The sequence below is a fragment of the Callithrix jacchus genome, chromosome 20 (assembly GCF_049354715.1).
Source record: "Callithrix jacchus isolate 240 chromosome 20, calJac240_pri, whole genome shotgun sequence".
Classification (NCBI taxonomy): Eukaryota; Metazoa; Chordata; class Mammalia; order Primates; family Cebidae; genus Callithrix; species Callithrix jacchus.
The window spans coordinates 38342465-38361901 of record NC_133521.1 but is presented as its reverse complement, the minus strand read 5'-3'; the positions used below and the strand labels follow the sequence as shown (position 1 = coordinate 38361901).

The following is a 19437-nucleotide window of genomic DNA, read 5'->3' as shown; positions in this document are numbered from 1 at the left end:
ACCTTTAATTTTCAAAATGTGAGTTTTGATATTTTTTGGTATTAAAAATAACTATAATAAATACTTGAAAACATAAATCATTATGCACATATACTTTTTATTTAGACTGTTTTGTGGAAGTTAAATTACTGGGCCCTACTGTAGGAATAGTTTAAGGAGTATGATATACAATTCCAAATTTCCTTTTAGAAAAGAAAGCAGTGATTTAGCTTCCTACCAAAATTGTATGTGAGCCATTTTCTCTACATTCTTAGCAACACTATATATTGAAATAATTTTTTAAAATAATCAATTGATTAAAATGACATTTCAGTGTTGTTTTGTATTCAGTTTCTTTTATTGCAAGTGTGTTTGAATAGCCTGTTTCCTAAGTTCATTGCCCATGTATATTTAATTTCTATATTTCCTTTAATGCCTTTTTCATTTTTTTCTGAGAGTATTTTTAAAAATTATTTCAAAATAACATTTTAATTTGAAAATAAATATGTACTTAATACAGAAGACTTTAAAAAACACAGAAAAAGACAAAGAAAACATAATTACCTATGATCTCATCACCCATTACTTTACTGCTATCATTCTCACTTTGATGTGTGCTGAGGTCCGAATGTTTGTTTCCCTTCTGCAAATTCTTACATTGAACCCTAATCACCAGTGTGACAGTTTTAAGAGATACAGCTTTGGGAAATGATTAGGTCGTGAGGGTAGAGCCCTCATGAATGGGATGAGTGCCCTTATAAAGGAGGTCCCAGAGAGCTGCCTTGCCTCTCCATCATTCCAGGATGCAGAGAGGTTTCATCTGTGAACCAGAAAATGAGCCCTCCCCTGACACAGTCTGCCTTGATTTTGGACTTCCCAGCCTCCAAAACTGTGAGAAATAAATTATATTGTTTACGGTTTACCCGGTCTATGGTATTTTGTTAATAGCTGCCCAAATGGACTAAAATAATGTGTCTATTTATATACCAGAAATTATTTTATATTTTATAAATAGTTAATTGGAAAAATGGTTTACCAGATGCCTTGTTTTGTATCCTGCTTATCAACCATGTAACCATTATTATTTCTCCAGTTAATACACAATAGTCTTTTCCTACTTTAAAGGAAGGTCCTCTTGGGAACGCATGTCTATGCATCTTTTCTGTGGCCTTTCTTCACCAGGATATATGACTGTATTCAACAGGACCCAAATCTGGACCATCTCCAAATTCCATGGCACCATTCTCTGTTCCCTGAGGATTTCTGCAGGATCTGCCTCCAGGAATTGACAGCCATAGTATTCCCTTGAGCTGCTGTCACTGCCCGCCTTAGCCTTGGGAACAGTGAGTAGGAGGCATGGTCACTTTCGGCTTTATTACCACATTCCAAGCACATACACAGCTGTCTCTGAATTTTCCACAGCACAATTGAGATATGGCTGTACCATTTCACAAAACTTGTCTAAAGATCTTGACATAAAACAAGAAAAATTGAACAGAGAAAATTAAAACCAATAACTGGGTTATTCTCTGAGTCCACAGATTCAAGTGTCTCCGCCTGAGTCTCCAGCCAGCACTTCCTGGGCCACTTCCTAGATGGGGTGACCCTGTACAGACTGCTCAACCCCAATTATTTGCTGGTGGCTTTCTCTGATGCCCTTTTCCATGGTGGAGCTTCAGGTTACTGCCCCTCTGCAAATTCTCACTCGTCATCCCCAGATTGGTTCCCACCAGGATGATTGACAGTTGCAGAGGCAATGCTTCTGAGAAATAAAAATAAGCCTAATGCCCTGCCCACAGTGTTCTTTTGGACACTCTCTCTGAACAGACTGTAATGATCAAGCACCTGTACGTTTTCTGCAGTTCAATTACTCAGCATAAAACTGAAGTCCCCCTATAGGCTAGCAGAAACTCAGAAAGACACAGGCATAAAGCTAATTATTGCAGTACTACTTGTAATTCTAAAAAGCTGTCCATCAATAGGGGACTGGTTGAATAAACTATGATACAGCCACATCATGGGGTATTATGCAGCTGTTGGAAGAAAGAGTAATTTTGAATAATGTTAAGGATGGTTTCTAGGATATTCTACTTACTGAAAAAAGCAAGGTAGAGGAAAGTCTGCACAGGATACCAAGTTTTTTTCTAAGAAAAGGTGGTATGCACATGTATGTGCCTATCTGTTTATATTAAAAATTTAGTAATAAACCATGCAATAAAATGGTTCCCAACAAGGGGAGTGAAGGAAGCTAGACTTCTCTAAATATATCTTGTTTTTCAATTTAATTTTGGAATCATGTAAATGTTTCACACAATTAAAAAATTAATTAAAATGTAATCCTTAAAAATCAAAATGAAAGTAATGAAATCTAAACACATAGTGAGTTGGTGACATAACTGAGCATAAAGTTGTTTCAAGTAACTTTGAAACAGAGTCATTTGACTGGACATCCTTTGTGGGATAAACTCTTAAGTTCTAAAAGAACTACAAAACCTTTCAGGCTTTGTCCATTGAAAAACACTAGAAACAATGACCAACCAATCCATAGCCACAACCTGGTGTTCACATTTAAAGGAACCAGGAATCATTGGTGAAATTGTAGACCCTAAATCTGGTGGAGGGAAATGGTCAAGATGAGTCCAAATATCTTACATTAGAAAGCCATGCTATCAAAGGCTCAGGAGCTACCTGGAAGAGTCTCCTGCTACCCAAAGCAGAGCAGTTTCAGCAATAAGAAGAGGAACATCCATGTCCCCACAAAGGACATAATTTTGTTTCTTTTTATGGCTGCGTAGTATTCCATGACGTATATGTACCATATTTTCTTTACCAAGTCTATAATTGATGACATTGGGGTTGACTCCATGTCTTTGCTATTGCGAATAGTGCTGCAATGAACGTATGTGTGGATGTATCTTTATAACAGAATGATTTATATTCCTTTGGGTATGTAGTACCCAGTAATGGGATGTCTGGTTCAAATGGTATTTCTGGTTCTGAATCTCTGAGGAATTGTCACACTGTCTTCCACAGTGGTGGAACTAATTCACATTTTCACTCCTCAGTAAACACAGGAACAGAAAGCCAAACACTTCGTGTTCTCACTTGTAAGTGGGAGCTGAACAATGAGAACACATGGACACAGGGAGGGGAACAAGATGCACTGAGACCTTTCAGGGGATGGTGGGGGTGGGGGAAGAGCATCAGGAAAAGTATCTAATGCATGCTGGGCTTAATACCTAGGTGATGGGTTGATAGGTGCAGCAAACCACCGTGGTACACATTTACCTATGTAACAAACCTGCACCTCCTGCACATGCACCTCCGAACTTAAAAAAATGAAATCATGTCAATGTAGTGAAACATTAAATGTGCTAAAATTTATGAGTTCACAGTGAAACTAAAATCCCCCATGATTCTTTGGAGGATGATAGAGAGCCAACTCGTTTGGATAACTGAAAAAGGAAACGAATAAAGCATTTGGCCAACTGTCAAACCTTTCCTGCTCAACTGTACTCCAGAGAAATGAGAGTTGATCAGGGAAGATTTCATAGATGTATCCAGCTAATAAATAGGGAAGAAATAATAGATGATCACGATTTGGCAACTTCTGTTGAAATGGTGAATCTATGCAGGGATCATCAGTGACTGCAAAGATTACAAAAAGAAAGGCAAGCAAACATTATATGCCTTGTGCTGAAAGCTCACAACACCAGCTATAAAGTCCTCTTGCCCCCGAAACAAACAAAATCTGATCAAACCTCTAAATCTAGCTACCAGTATGTAGTAAATACTGCCTAGAGAAAAGCGTCTAAATGACACCACTCAGAAATAATCTAGCTTCTTAAATCAGCATTTTCTTAAATAAATTGCAAGAAAATGTTGACGGGGGATGAGGTACCTAAAGGTTAACAAAGATTTAAGAAGCATTGAAAACAAATGTCATTAATAGATGTATGGATTCTGATTTATATGAACCAACTGTCAAAAAGAGACAACAAGAAGTATTTAGGAGAAATGTGGACACCAACTGAATACTTGATAATATTGAGGAATTAGTATGAATTTAGGTGTGATAACAGAGTCGTGGTTACATTTAAGAGAAGAATTCTTATCATTTAGAGAGACATATCGACACTTTGAGATGAGATGATGTGATGTCTGGGACCTACTTCCAAGTCATCTAGTGTGTGTAGTGAGGGAACAGGGCAGTAGAAATGAAATAAAAATGGCTTTGAGGCCGGGCGCGGTGGCTCACGCCTGTAATCCCAGCACTTTGGGAGGCCGAGGTGGGTGGATCACGAGGTCAAGAGATCGAGACCATCCTGGTCAACATGGTGAAACCCCGTCTCTACTAAAAATACCAAAAATCCGCAGGGCATGGTGGCCCGTGCCTCTAATCCGAGCTACTCAGGAGGCTGAGGCAGGAGAATTGCCTGAACCCAGGAGGCGGAGGTTGCAGTGAGTCGAGATCGCGCCATCGCTCTCCAGCCTGGGTAACAAGAGTGAAACTCCGTCTCAAAAAAAAAAAAAAAAATGGCTTTGAACTGGTGAATCTTGTAGTTGGGTAACAAGTACACGCACACTCGTTGTATTATTCACTCAACTTTTGCATGGGTTTGGAATTTTTCATTGTTAAAAAAGGGTTAAAAAAGGTAAAATACTTGAAGGAGGAGAAAGAAGAATAAACCTCCCCCACAGGACTTCACCAATACTCTAATTATGCTCCCTTAAAATTCTTCCCAATGCGCGTGGTGATGACTGACGTTTTCATTTCCTGGGCTCCTCTGGGTGAGGACGCTTCTTGAAGGAGAACATGCACCCTCACCTCCCAAGATGTAGGAACAATGCGTTCTATTTAAAAAAGAAACATTTTCATATAATCTGCAAAGATGCAACTTTACTGACAACAAAGCAGCCTTTTTCGTGATTCTTTAGAATTGCAGTTCTCAGAGTGGTCCAGGCAAACTTGGGACTGTTGAAGCAATTTCAGGAATCTGTATGGTCAAAACTATTTTAATAGTAGTACCAAGACTTTTTGCCTTTTTTGTGCCCATTCTCTCACCAGTCTGTAGAGGAATTTTCTAGAAACTCTAGAATTCTAGATAATTTTATTGCATTTACAGCTAATGGAATGTGTGTTTGTGTGTTATTTTTATGTGTGTATTCCTGCATTTTTTCAATTTTAATAGCCTAAATATCCATAGATATAACCCACATAAATAAAAGCTCTTCAAAGTTTGTAATCATATTTAAGAGTGTCAATGGACCGAAACTTTGAGACCGAAAAGTTGAGAACTCTGATACAGACAGCAGTCAGGTACTTGATGGGTACATATGCGTTTCACAGTCATGTCACTGATTTACTATGCACAAAGAAAAACCGCATTTTGATCGTCCTGGACAAAGGGGTGTTGAGCTCACAAACTTAAATCTAAGTTCCTTTTCATAACACAAACAACTAAAAAATAGACACTGCTTGCTTCTGAGCTTCCATCCACCTCTCACCCCAAGGTTTCGAAGTCACAAGACTGTGCTTAGTCAAGGCTCAAGGCCAACACCTTGAGTATGTTTTGTCTTCCACGTTGGCTATGTGCGAGGAAGAACTTTTCCCAAACACGCAGCCAGCAGGGAGTCTGGGCCTACTTAAGGCAACAGAAGCTCTACCCATCTGTTCCAGAGGCTGTCCCAGGGGTCAGGAAATTTTCTTCTTACATTATAAAATAAGGCCAAATGTTTCTTACCTTGTTGAAATGATGAAATGATGCAAGATGTATGAAATCAGTAAGTTCTGCTTACAATGCCTACAAGGAATGGCAAATTCATTTCATTACCAGAAACTGCTGGAGTCCATACATAGTGAAACACTTTTTTTTTTTTTCCTTTTATTTATGGTCAAAGATGATCTCATTTGGGTTTCATTTGGAGGTCTTTCCTTTTTGCTCTCCCTCGTTTCTCAGACCCTCTCGCAACCCCAATATCCATGGTCTTTTCCATCCCTCAGTCCTTATTCCAAATTCACCCTGTATCTTTCGGGTCTTCAAAGGTTTGAACATTAGTCCTGACTCCATCCTGGGGGACAGCATCAGGTCCTTAACAGTGTGAGTGGGGGAGGCGAAAAAGAGGCGAGGGAAACAAAAGATGGCCACACTTGGAAAGCAGGTGGCCCACACAGATGCTCATGAGTGGTAGCTGCCATTACTGACAGCACCATTTCAAGAGACCTTCTCATTGCTGTTGTGGCCCTCCTCTAACAATCTTTGTTCTACTCCATTGACTGACAGTTTTGTTTGTAGTCACCTCCACCCCAAACCCCGTATCATTACATCCCTCCTTATAAAGCCTAAGCTAGATCGGTAACCATCATTCCATCATTTATAATAACTTCCTTACAAACACGCTTAACTCTCTTACCCATCTCTCCTTCTATTGACCTCACATGGCAAATCCCAACCTTGGTTAAATCCAATGCCCCACCTACTTCAGCCTGACCCTGAACAGATGATTGTGAATGGATAAATCATAACCATGCTGACTACTCTGACTGGCCTAACTTTAACGTATGACCACAAATATCCAGTGGGCCTTCAGCACCTTCCAGCAATGCCTTTCTATTTTCCGAGTTAACCCACTCTTCTCTTGAGCCGACTTTTTGTATCTTTTAATCTGTTCTCAAACATCTAACACTAGAAAAACCATTCACATGTTGTCTAAATGTGGATACCTTTGGGAGTGAAAGAGGTTCTATTAATAGTTTTTTGTTTGTTTTTTTGGTGTCGGCGAGGATACAACAGTCAAACCAATATTGTTTCAGGCAGATCACATTCCCCTATCTGATACATTCTCTTTTTTCCTCACTTTCATCTGATGACTGCATGGCTTATTTTATGGAGAATACCGAAATAATGAAAGAGAGCTCCAATCTGTCAACCCAATTCATCTGCAGCCATGCTTGTTCTTTCAGTGGCTGGTGTTTGAGTTTCCTGCAGCTGCTGTAATAAATTAGCAAAGCTTGGTGGCTTACACTAATACAAATTTATCCTCTCATAGTTTTGGAGGCTAGAAATCTGAAATCAAGGTGTTGGCAGGCCTCCAGGGAAGAATGCTTCCTTGCTTCTTCTTAGCTTCTGGTGGTAGCTGGCAATCCTTGGCATTTCTTGTCTGGCAGATGCATCACTTCAGTCTCTGCGTTCATCTCACATGGGCTTCTCTCTGTGTGCCTCCCTCTGTTTTCTCTTCTTATAAGGATACTGGTTACTGGATTAGGGTCCACCCCTAATGACCTCATCTTAACTAATTACATCTGCAAATAAGGTCATGTTCTGAAGTTATGGGTGGACATGAATTTTCAAGGGACACAATTCAACCTAATACAGGCTGACTCTGCTCCTAAGTCCAGTTCCTCCACTTTGGACTTCTGCATCCCCTCTCTGTCAGCACTTTCAAAGACTGTTGCTGCGATTCCCTCTTCATTGCACAACCATTTTCCAACATTTATTGCATGCCTATCACACAAACATACTGTAATAGCTCCTGTATTAAAAATTCTTCCTGCGTCCAGTGCCCCCTCTACCTACTGACCCACTTCTCTGCTCCTTTATAGCAAAAGGCCTTGAATGAGTCACCTGGGCTCACCATCTGCACCTCTTCTCTGCCAAAGCTCTATTTAACTTGCTTCAATCTAGCTTTGAACTTTCGTACACCACCGAAACATGTCTCTACGTTGCCAAATCGCAGTCCTCTTCTTAACCAACCTTCTACCAACATTTTAGGTTCATTTTGGTTTCTTTCACTTGAATCTGGGACAGCACATTCTGTTGGTTCCCTTCTCCCTCCCTCATGCCTTCTCAGGCTCCTTCACTGCTTCCTCACCCTCTTCCTGACCTCTGAATGCTCACCTGCTCTAGGGCTTTGTCCTAGGGCCTCTCCTCTTTCGGTCTTGCTTTCATCCCACTGGTGATTACAGCGAATATTCTTTCATTGTCTTCGATATGCTGCCCAGCCACATAGATGTCCAGCTGAGTTCTTGACTCACATATCCAATACTCCTTGTCTCTACTTGGATATGGAATTCCCAACTCAAAATTAACTTATCCTAAAATAGAATTATTGCTTTCCCTTCACCCACCCCTGATACTACCTACCAAATGCACCACTCACCCGTTGTCCTCGCCTCAGTAAATGGCACCTCCATTCATCTGAATACTCAGTCCAAAAATTAGCATTTCTTCCCCTTCCTCATGTCTCAAGCATTATCCTATATATTCTCAATCCAGCTACATTACATCTCTTCATCTAGACAGCTTTCTCCTTATTCCTCATCACCCACATCACTAGGACTTCACTCAGGGACTTCTGCAAAGGTGGCCAGCATCAGCCTTGTCCTTCTTCATGCCATTCTCTATCTAGGAGCTCAGTGATCCTATCATATCAATCCCTTGCTCAAAGCCTCCCAGATGACCTCTGGGAGTTAGCTCTCTGTCTCTTCTCGTGTTCTTTCTTGCTCAGTTGGGTTCAGCCGGACCGGTTGGTTTGCAGGAACACACCCAGCTTCTCCAGCCTCTGGGCTTTGCCCTTGCTGTCTTTCTCTCTCTGACATTCTCTGCCCTTTGATTTGATCTGACTTGTGTCCTCTTTCACTTGTTTAGGCTTTGGCTGCAATGTCACCACCTCAGTGAGGGCTTGCCTAAGCACCTTACCTAAGCCAGCACCCCTCTCTGTCCCTGGCACACTCCATCTCAGTTCCTGTTGCTTCACCTGCTTCATTTTTCTTCCTAGTTCGCATCACTACCTGAAATAAAATTACGTATACACGTATTTTGTTTTCTTAGCTTATTCTCTGTTTCCCTTTGTATTGTAAGCTCCATGAGGGTAGGATACTGTTTTGTTCAACAAGAATAGTACCTAGCACACTGTAGATATTAAATAAGTACGACTGTAATAATAAAAATCATTATGGAAGTAAAATAAATGAATGCTGGAAATAAAGCTTAATTAGTAATAAGAATTTCTGTATAGCTTGAAAACAATATTCAGTTTGAAGGTTTTGTTTGATTTAATGCCTTTCTATTGGAATTTTTGACATTCAAGGATATCAGTGACTCATATTAAGGTTGAAATGGGTAATAGTAGTTGTAGTGACAACAGGGACCATTACTCAGCCCTTATTATAGACGCTTTGCAGGGATTAGGTTATTAAATTCTCCAAACAACTCTATAGGTTATCTATCACCTCAATTTATAGATGGGGTGTGGCTTTAAACTGTGCCCATAAATTCTTTGTTAGTCCTGCCTTTAAAAGGTGGAGTCTAATTTCCTTCGAGTATGAGCTTGGCTTAGTGGTTCAGTTCTAAAGAACAAAATAAGTGACTATGTTTGGTGTCTAAGATGAGATATTCAAAGGCACTGTGATTTTCTCCTTGCTCTCTCTGAGATCACCCAACCTGAGTCTTAGTTTTTGCATCTTCAAAGTGAGGTGTGTGGATCAGATCACATCCCCATTTACTCAACCTGACGTGTCGTAAATAATCCCTGCATCAAATAGTCTTCTTAGCATGGACTATAACATCAGATTAGTTAGCTGCTCTGTCCTAGAAAGAGTTGAAGCTTCGACATTTTTTATTTTGTTGGATTTGGGGGTGCCAAGATGAGAACGACATGAGAACATTCAAGCAACCCTATGGAGAGACCCATGTGGCTAGGAGTTTAGGCCTCCTGCCAACAGCCATATGAGGGTGCCATCTTGGAGGTGGATCCTCCAGCCCAGCCAACCCTTCAGATAAATGCAGTCCTAGCAAACATTTTGACTGCAATCTCACAAGAGATCCTGAGCCAGAAGCACCCCCAGTTAAGTTGCTATCAAATCTGTAACCCACACAAACTGTGAGATTAGAAATGCCTTTTGTTTAAAACCATTAAGTTTTGGGGATAATTCCTCATGCAGTAATAAATAACACACGCAGTTGGAAATGGAAGGGCAGAGAGGTTACACAAAGAGGCTTATACCAGATATCTAGTAGTGATGATGCAGGCATTGGGACCTAGGCCATCTACCTCTAGAGCTCACATGCTCAACCACCACAGGATACCAGCGGTCAAGATCATGTCTCAAATAATACCAGAAAGAGAATATTGCCACATTTCAGTGCTGCTGTCAAGGCAGTGGATACCATCTTCCCTTGGATATTAAACTGGCTGGTCTTGCTCTATTATATTAATAAGGCCATGTTCCAGGCAGCTACTGCCCTTGTTCCTAAGTTTTCTTTCTGTCTCAGATTTGTTTTGGCATAAACACCTACCATTTCAGTATTCCTTCCACCGTTCCTTTGGGCTTCTGCTCATACCTGATTCCCATCAGGTAATTCTGGTAAAACTGCCAATTGTCACATTATTCCCATAGATAGGAGTATGAGTTAAGCCTGGCCAATCATAGTGTCCTATCAGTTGTTGACTGTGGTGACTGGACCAATAAGACAGGATATGAGCTACACTGGCCAAATAGAGTCCTCCCCTAGGATTTAGAAATACTGTATAAGGCATAAACCCAGATGAGTGAGTGGCCAGGTGCCACATTCTCAGCTGCATGGAAGAAGCCTATCTTCAACCGGAAAGAAAGAAGGAGAGAATAAGAGAAGCTATTTTATGTCCTTTCAGACCTTGAATCCAGCCAATCCTGAGAGCAATTCCATCCTTTTCTAGTCTATGTGAGTCAGTAAATACTCTCTTGCTTTGAGTTAGAACTTTCTATCAGTCGATCTTGAGTTATGACCAATATGAAGATTCTACCACAGTTTGTGGAAGATGGCAGCTATCTTCTATTCTCCATGAGCAATACTAGTTCTCTATCATCTGGAGAACTTAGAGCCTCACTGTTAATTGGTCGGGCTGACCTTCCTACAGTGGGTGAAGACCCTTCCCCCCTTCATCCCTCAGGAAGCACCTGTCTTTTCTGGAAGCTAGCCATGGTCTGGGGGTAAGCTCAAAATAAAATGGTGTTATGACGGATGGGTAGCTCAGTCACTCAGTTTAAAACCTTAGTCACCTCTGTATCCTTTCCTTAGTCACGGCCCCTCCCCCAGTCCTCAATGCACACACATCCTGTTAGTCATCAAGTCCTGTTGATCTGAATCTAATGCTTCATGGAAGTAGGTGGAGTAACCATAATGAAAGCTAGCCTGGTTCTTCCTTCTGAACATCTCACAAATCCGGTTTTTCTTCTTCATTTGTACTGCTACCACCAGGGACCACTGCAATCGGTCTCCCTGCCCCTAACCTCAAATCCTGCAGCCAATTTCCCATATTTCTTCTGGAATTTGTTTTCTAAAGCACACTTTTGACAGTCACATGCTTTTGATCGATTCAAGTCTTCAGGAGTTTCCCCACTGTTGACCTGCTAAATAGCAAACTGCCTAGCTTGGCTTTCAAGACTCTCCACGAACTGACCCACATTCACCCAGGGGCCCGTAACCTCCATAAACCAGTCTTCTAATCTTCTCATACCCCTCCTATTGCAGAATTGCCTGCTATCTGTCCCGACCACTTCTCCTCAATGAAAACACCGTCCTTCCTTTTCTATGAGTCTTCAAGATCCATTTCAGCCCTAAAACATTTCCTGAGCATGGCCATCCACAGTAAGTATCCTCTTCTGTGAACTCTATAAACAACTGTTGTCTCTACTAGGGTTTTTCAAACTTCACTCACATTCTGAGGGAGTACTTGGCCAGTACAAGTCAAGCTTTTAGTGTTTTTGTAAAACTACTGATTATATATTCAAATTTGGCTGAGTCTATTATTTCCAAGCCCAGTTTCCTTCTTGTGTTCTTCCAGATTACGTCCTCATGCTATAGTGGTGCATTTATTCCTGAGTACAAATTAAGAATCATTCAAATTTGTTTTGCTACCTATGGATAGGGAACTGCTTATTATTACTGTTATTATTTAAAACCATGACCACTGGGAAAATACCAATATGAAGAGAGACGTGCTTTAACAATTTCAACAGTTTCTAAGCCAAATATGCTTTCCGATTTATTTATTCATTCCATATCCTCACCATTTTTTCCTTCATCATCTCCATGTGGGATTTTAACTAGACATGGGTATAAAATGTGTTGTATTGGCTTAGTTTGAAAAACATTCACAGTGTACCTACTCTCTGTCAGGAATAGTGGAAGATCCTTGTGATGAAAAGATACACAAGCTCCCATAGGAAGAACAAGAGTGTTTCAGGTAGATTCAATGTGGAAGGACATTCTAGGGAGAAGAAACAGCAAATGCAAACTCATGTGTCCTGGCACGAGCCAGACATGAAACCGTCGAGCTGCAGGTTCCATGGATGTTTTTTTTAGGGTTAAAAAATTTGGTGATTTTTCCAAGTTTGACGACTTCTGGATTAAACAGTTTCTTGAGCCCCTCTGCCATCTCGTTCTCTATGAGGGCAGTTCAGGTTGGGGCTCAGATGCAAGTCACCTTTATTGAGTTCTGCTGGGATGGAAAGGCACTTCATGTCTGCATACATCCATTCCTTAATTCTGTTTAAATCCCGTAGGTCCCTATCTCCAGCTCCAATCGAGAGATGAGGCAAGCGAGGCTCAGTGACCTGCCCATATCACAAGTAAAAAATGACCCAGGGAGCATGTGAGTTAGTGACACATCACATCTGGAGCCAGGTAGGCATTTCCTGAGTGGGGATGGAGATATTTCCTCCAATTTCACAACAGCCTGGGCTTGCAGTCTCAGAAATATCTTAAAGAGAACCTTTAAGCAGAAGAGTGACCCTTTATCCATGATATTGGTAGGAAGAGACGGCTAACGAATAGGTTTGGATTTTGGAGAGCTTCTCTAGCTCCTCAGCCTGTCACACGCAGGATGACCTTTTAGAAGAACAACTGAGGCTCCATTAATTACACTCCCCACTTGTGGATTCAAAGTCCCTGTGGGCAGGGTTCCAGTTGTGCCTGTCCAGAGACACTGTGCACTTGGGTTGACTTTGGTAAATGTTGGGTAAGGAGATGAGTGAATGAATGGGGGTGAGGGGTTGTTGAGGGAAGCCCACGCCTGGCTCTAAAGACTTTCCAGGGTTTATGGGGTGGCCACGCCTGTCCTCGATCTCCACGGCACCTCTGGATGGGCCACTTCATCCCTCCTCCCTGTGGCCTCCACATCTTACAACCCAGCCTGGAGGGAGGGGCCGCGCAGCCCCGAGGGGCCAGGTCTCCCAGGCGGCGCCCACCCCGCTTCAGGGTGGAGGAGGGAGGTGGGGACTCCGGGCCGGCGGGGCTCCGCTGGGGTCCCTTCCCTGCGGTCTGCGGCCGCAGCCCTCTACCTGGCTTCCCGGCCGCCCCTTCGCGGCCCCCGATCGGGCACGCCCGGCGAGCACCTGGTCCGCCGCCCCCCGGGGGCCCCGCCAGCTGGCCCCGAAGCCGGCCCGGGGTGGCGGGGCGGGCCCGAGCGCTCGTGGCCTCCAGGACCGGTCCCCCGGGGCGCGGCCGGGTAGCAGCTCCCCCCCCTCCCCGCCCCGGGGGCCGGGCCGGGCTCCCGGGGGGCGGGGACTCGCCCAGTGGCAGCAGCGTCCCGGCCGGCGGCGGGCGCCGGGCGGCTTCCTGCAGGCGGCGCCCGGGTGAGCTGTTGCCGGCTGCAGCCACCGCCGCCGGGTCGCCGGGTCGCTGGGGCCGCGGCGCTCGGGCCGGGTCCGTGCCTCCCGGGCGCGCTGCGCGGCCGTCGCTGCTGCCCGCGCTCGTGCCGCCGCCGCCGCCGCCGCCGCCGCTGCCGGTTACGCCAGCCCCGCCGCCGCCCGCTCTGATTCTGCGCATAGGCAGCCCCCAAGCCTGTCATTCTGCAAAAACACAGTTTACTCAACACACCACACACACTCGCACACACACGCGCGCACACACACGCGCACACCGGCCCCCGCGCGCACACGCACGGAGGGCGCGAGCGAGCAGACGCGCACACCGGCGAGCCAAGTTCCGCAGCCTGGCATGGCTTCTGGGGACCTTTACGAGGTACGGGGACGCGGGGGCGCGGGCCGGCCCCAGCCCGCGGGCGGCGGCGGGCGGCGGCGGCGGCGGGCGGCGGGGACCGGGCCGGGGCCGGGGCCGGGCGCGATCCGGAGTTGCCGAGCCCGAGGCGGTGGCGGCGGCGGCGGCCGGAGGGTGGCGGGGGCCGGGCGCGCCTCTCGCCCGCCGCCCGCCGCCTCCCGCGGCGCCCGCGCCCGCTCCCTCTTTCTCTTTCTCTCGCACACACACTCTCTTACTCCATCTACTTTGCGGCCTTGGAGGGGAAGGAGGAAGCCGGGCGGAGCCGGGGCGGGGGAGGTAGCGGTCCCGGGGAGGTGTTTCTCGCCCGACGAGCCGCCTCGAGTGCAGAAAGTACAGGTAAAAGTCGGCGCTGGACGTGCTGGGAATGCTGGGGGCCGCGCCGCGGCCGGTGGGGGTGTGTGGTTGGGGGTGCGCGGCCGGGCTGGGCCGGGGGCGCGGGGGAGGAGGGGGCGGGCGATCGGAGTGGAGCCCGGCCGGGGTGAGGCGGCGTGCCGGGGGGCTGCAAAGGGGACGGCTGGGTTGGGGTTCGGGGGGACACCCACCAAACCGTTCCCCGGGGCCCCCGGGCCACCTCCCTCACCCACCACCTGCTGCCCCCGCACCGGCTCCGACGCCCTCCGGGCTCGGAGGGGGCGGCCCTTGCGGGTGTCGTGCTCCCTAGGGGCGAAAGGGGGCGCTGCAGAGGGCCCTGGGTGGGAGGAAACGTGGAAGTCTGAGGCTACGGGGGACACAGGACACTGATGCGAGCCCAGCGCCCAGCACTCCCGTCACCCTCAGCGGCTACCTGGCTCTAGGTCCACATGGGTAGTGGCCAGCGTTGGATACTCTCATGTCTTCCCAAAAGTGGCGAAGGAAGAAATTAGTCTGGTATCTTTCAAACAATGAAGGGATACCCATGGTCTTTGGGGAGCAAGGGCTTAGGAACACAACTGTTTTGCTTTGGGTTTTCCACAAGTGGACAAAACAAGGAACAGACACCGCTCCCCGGAGGGGATGGCCTCAGAGGTCTTGGTGGCCAAGACCAGGTTCAGGATAAAGAAGCTAAGAGACCAGGCGCCTTCAAACAAAGGGGTTGCTGGGCCTCCAAGAAACCAGACGCAAGGGTGAGCCTGGACCTGTACTTCCCTGACAATAAATTGGTTAACATGACCTCTGGTTCTCAAGGCTTTGGACTCCATTGAGATGAGCACCCTGAAGGGGTAGAATTAACCTTTTGCATAAGACATTGCAGGGTGATCCACCCACGACAGACTGCAGGGGTGATTCATAAGAAGCTTTTTCCTCTAGGCCCTCGTGGACAGTTGAAGCTTTTTCAGATGATGGGTTTGCTGACTGGTGTGAGAGAAGAAGAATGGAGAACAGGCAAATTAGCATCTTGGTCTCCTGTGTGACCAGGGTCTTGTGGACGATTCTGGAGTTGGGGAGGCCCAGGCCTTGACTGACGGCCAGCAGGTTCACGTGGGGTGGTGGGAGACCTTAGAGCTCCTTGGAAGAATGGTATACGTTGCCCTCTTCACCACTCTACGGCCTTCCTCATCTCTATGCTGAGACAAGATGAAGTCGGATAGAGACCTGGTGAAGAACTTCAGCAGATGTGGCCAATGGATCATCCAAGTGCCTTGATCTATTTCAAGATGGTGGAACAATTCTGAAATGGAAGATTGAAGCACAGTAAAATAGAAGGTTCCATTGAGCTTCCTGAAGTGTAACCGGCACTGTGGGGACATTGGCTAAAAGTAGATAATATTTAGGCGTGAAGCTGATCTTGTTGGAATCATGGAGTTTTTTACCCATTGAGGTTGAGTCAGCTAAGAGCTGTTGACCTCGCCTGAGTGAAAAGTTGTATCTTGACGGTGTTAAGAGGCTATACTAGGACCCATCAGTATTTCCCCATTTAAAGTTTGGAACTTATGAACCTTCTGGGGATAATTTCTTGTTTAATGTTCATCTGCAACTGCCCTCCTTAACGCTGGTAATTGTAGTTGCCAGATGAGTCAGTTAAGAGGAGAGTTTTCACAATGGCCTTGAAACTATCAGCACCTCAAGAGTTTTCATAGAATTTCAATAAGCAGGACAATAACAAATAATAATAATACTTCTGTGATATTAGGTAATTGTACTAGATGGAAAATGGCTTTCCCGTGGCTGATTATTTGCATAGTCATTACTAAAAGGGCTAAATTGCATTATGAGAGTATAACCAATGTCAACATTTTTATAGCCGGTGTCTATATTACATAACATATACTGAAGAATTTAATTTATTGTTCAAATTTAGCTTTAAGAACAATTAAGAAGTAGTAAGTGTACATTAGCCTATATATTTCTGACTATAAAGTTGTTTTGTGGGTAAAAAGTTGGCTATTGATTTAAGAAAAATATTGGAATATCCTGTATGTTGACTGGCCTTGAAAGGAAAAAAAAGGAAACATTTCAGTGTAAATAATGAGACCTGTTTATTACTTTAATTAAATATTATACTAAAGTGTACATAAAATGGCTTCCTGCAATCTTTACTCAAGAAACCATGTTTTTAGAGGGCTAAGAGTTCTTAACATTTGTAATATTTCACCTGTGTATCTGCTGACATTATCTTTGACCCTTTATGGTGAAGTATGGTTTGGATTGTAGAGATTCTTCATCTTTTCTTTGGCATTTTAGACAATTAAGTTGTAAAGAGTGAACCTCCATGAAGCAGTTTTTAGGAATAGGTGCTGATTTTTAAAGACACCAGAAAATGAAAACTTTGTTTATGTAATAGACTCTTCAATCCTAATGAAGAAATAAGGAATCAAGCTCAGGTTCCAGAATTTTGGATCTTGATAGATTGTTCAGCTTTGTCTCTCCTGTAGCAGAGCTCTCATCATCTTCTGGTGTATTGCAGCCGTCGGTTATAGGAAGGTGATTTTAAATTTTGGGTCATGTCTTCGAGTCAGGTGTCTGTGAGGATCCAAGGTGAAATTTCTTATCTGGATGCCTTGGTCTGTATTCTGCTAAACATAGGGGCCATGGTGTGGCAGCCTGTGAGCCAGGTCTCGGCTGCATACACATTTTGCCTTGCCTCAATAGTAGGTAAGAAAAACGATTTGAACACTTTTAGATGGAACATACAACCTCTAGTTTGTCCCTGTCCCCTTGCTCCCTATTACCAAGCACCCAATCTCCTTAAATTATTCATCGGGCTCCAGTAGACATTAGAGTTTGCAACCCCAGGCTCTAGTCAGTCTTTTGCTTAGATGTATGGGTGTCAGGAAGAAATAATCAGTGGCATAGGCACTCAGCTTTCTTTTCTGTCTCTGGGTCTCTACCTGCTTGTACATTCAATTACTTGTTGACTGAATCATTGAGCAGAAGACTGATTGAAGTATATCAAGTACCTTGTGTGACTGTTGTTGTCCTTGTGTGAGTGTTACTGTTTACTCTCTTTTCTTTCCCAAGCTCTTGGCCTCTTGGTGGTGATAACACCGTCGGTAAGGGTGGCTCAGTCCTCTCTCTCTAGGGAAGTGTCCACAACTATCCAGTTTTTTTGGGATCCTTTCGGTTTGCGGTTGGTTGAATCCACAGATGTGGAACCCGTGGGTGTGGAGGCTGACAGAATCTACACCTGGCATTCTGCAAAATCATGCACCACTAAGAATAACGGAGTCTATGGGAAAAACAGGATTGAGGCAGGCCACTAAAGAGATGTGGAATGTTTTTAGCAAGTGGGTGCATCCTTTGCAGTGTCTGCATTGAGCTTTGCTTCCCTTTTGTCTCTGTGGATTGTATAGGGCATTTGCTTCTAAGAGAGACCAGTTTATTGAAATTAAATCTGATCCAGGGCCTAGCCTTCTTCATTTATCTGTATAAGGAGAAGTGTTTTCATTGCTGTTCTTGCATTTTTGCCATGAGGTCAACATAGTGGAAAGTATAGTGGTACTCGAAGCCACTAAATCAGCCACTACTCATGTTAAAGAAAGACATTCGAGTGCATTTCCAGCTTTGTTCTGAGATCTTCACACATTAAGTCTTTCTCTTTCCCGGTGATAGTGCTTACCTTGATTGCTGCAAAGTATTAACAAAGTAGAAAAAATAGTCTAGGGCCGGGCGTGGTGGCTCAAGCCTGTAATCCCAGCACTTTGGGAGGCCGAGGCGGGTGGATCACAAGGTCAACAGATCAAGACCATCCTGGTCAACACGGTGAAACCTTGTCTCTACTAAAAATACAAAAAATTAGCTGGGCATGGTGGCGCGTGCCTGTAGTCCCAGCTACTCAGGAGGCTGAGGCAGGAGAATTGCCTGAACCCAGGAGGCGGAGGTTGCGGTGAGCCGAGATCGCGCCATTGCACTCCAGTCTGGGTAACAAGAGTGAAACTCTGTCTCAAAAAAAAAAAAAAAAAAAGAAGAAAGAAAAAATAGTCTATGAACCGAAACAGATGTCCTTCCCCTATTTATCAGTCACGCCTGAGCTCATTGTTGTCAAAGGAATACATGTCCTAGCAGAACTGATGGCCTGTGACACTTCTTGAATGTTTGTACCAGCAATCGAAGAGGCAGATATCTTCAGAGATAATGTTATCAGTTAGATTGGATTGATTTTTTTGGCGTGTAGTAGACACCTGATGAATATGGAATGAGTATATGATTCTCCCACCTCTTGAAAGTTATTTTAAATTATTCCCTCTGGGCAGTCATCAGCTTATTTTCAAGTAGGCTTTTATGTCAGGTCACTCCTTAGTGCACGAGATAATTTCTTCAGGGGCTTAAGCTGTCCTAGTAAGGAGTTGATATGGCTCCTTGCAGCCTGGCCAGTTGCTAAGAAGTGGTTGGTTCAGGCCTGGTGATTATTGAAGGCCTTTGTATTGGAGACATGCATTTACATTCCCAAGATTTGGATCCTTCTATAGCTCTCGGATGGTGAAAAGGAGTGTAGGTGTGGTTGAATTCATAACACCATCATACATTTGTTATTTCATATTTATAGACCACCAAATATATGCCAGGGACTTGGGGAATGGTGACGATCACATCATCCATGAGCCCAGTGGGAGATTCCGTTATGAAATATGCCAGTATTTTACAGTGCAGTGGGGAAAGTGTAACTAGGGGAAGATGGGGTTCTCCAGCAGCGTGTTGTGGGTGGGATATGAGAGAATGATCAGAGTTGTTTGAGTATATTTATTTTCTTTTCTGTTGTTGAAAGCAACTTATGTTCATTGATGCATCGCTAAGAAATACAAACAAAAAAGAAATACAATATCTAAGAGAACTATTGTTATACATTTAGTATGTAATTGATGTTGAATAAATACTAATGTGATACCTAAATTAATTAAAATGTTAGCTTTTTGGGGGTAGTTACAAAAGTAGGACTGAGTCTGTTTTCTGCAGATGTTTATGTAATTAAAAAGACCAAATAGGGATATTGGGTACATAT

At 44.4% G+C, this 19437-nt stretch overlaps 1 protein-coding gene across 13 annotated transcripts in view; it reads left to right on the top strand.

Moving 5' to 3' along the window:
- The window catches only part of CDYL2 (chromodomain Y like 2), a 258880-nt gene that overhangs the window by 41874 nt on the left and 197569 nt on the right, over window positions 1-19437 (top strand). For 11 of the 13 annotated variants that reach the window (XM_035282427.3, XM_035282424.3, XM_078357811.1 and 8 more), the window contains 2 exons: window positions 11493-11609; window positions 12527-12647. In XM_035282427.3, the coding sequence (XP_035138318.1) occupies window positions 12600-12647 (48 nt within the window). In that variant the 5' untranslated portion in view covers window positions 11493-11609; window positions 12527-12599. Of the gene's footprint in view, window positions 1-11492; window positions 11610-12526; window positions 12648-13536; window positions 13986-19437 lie in introns of those variants that run through there. The other 2 variants (XM_035282429.3, XM_078357812.1) reach the window with 1 other exon arrangement.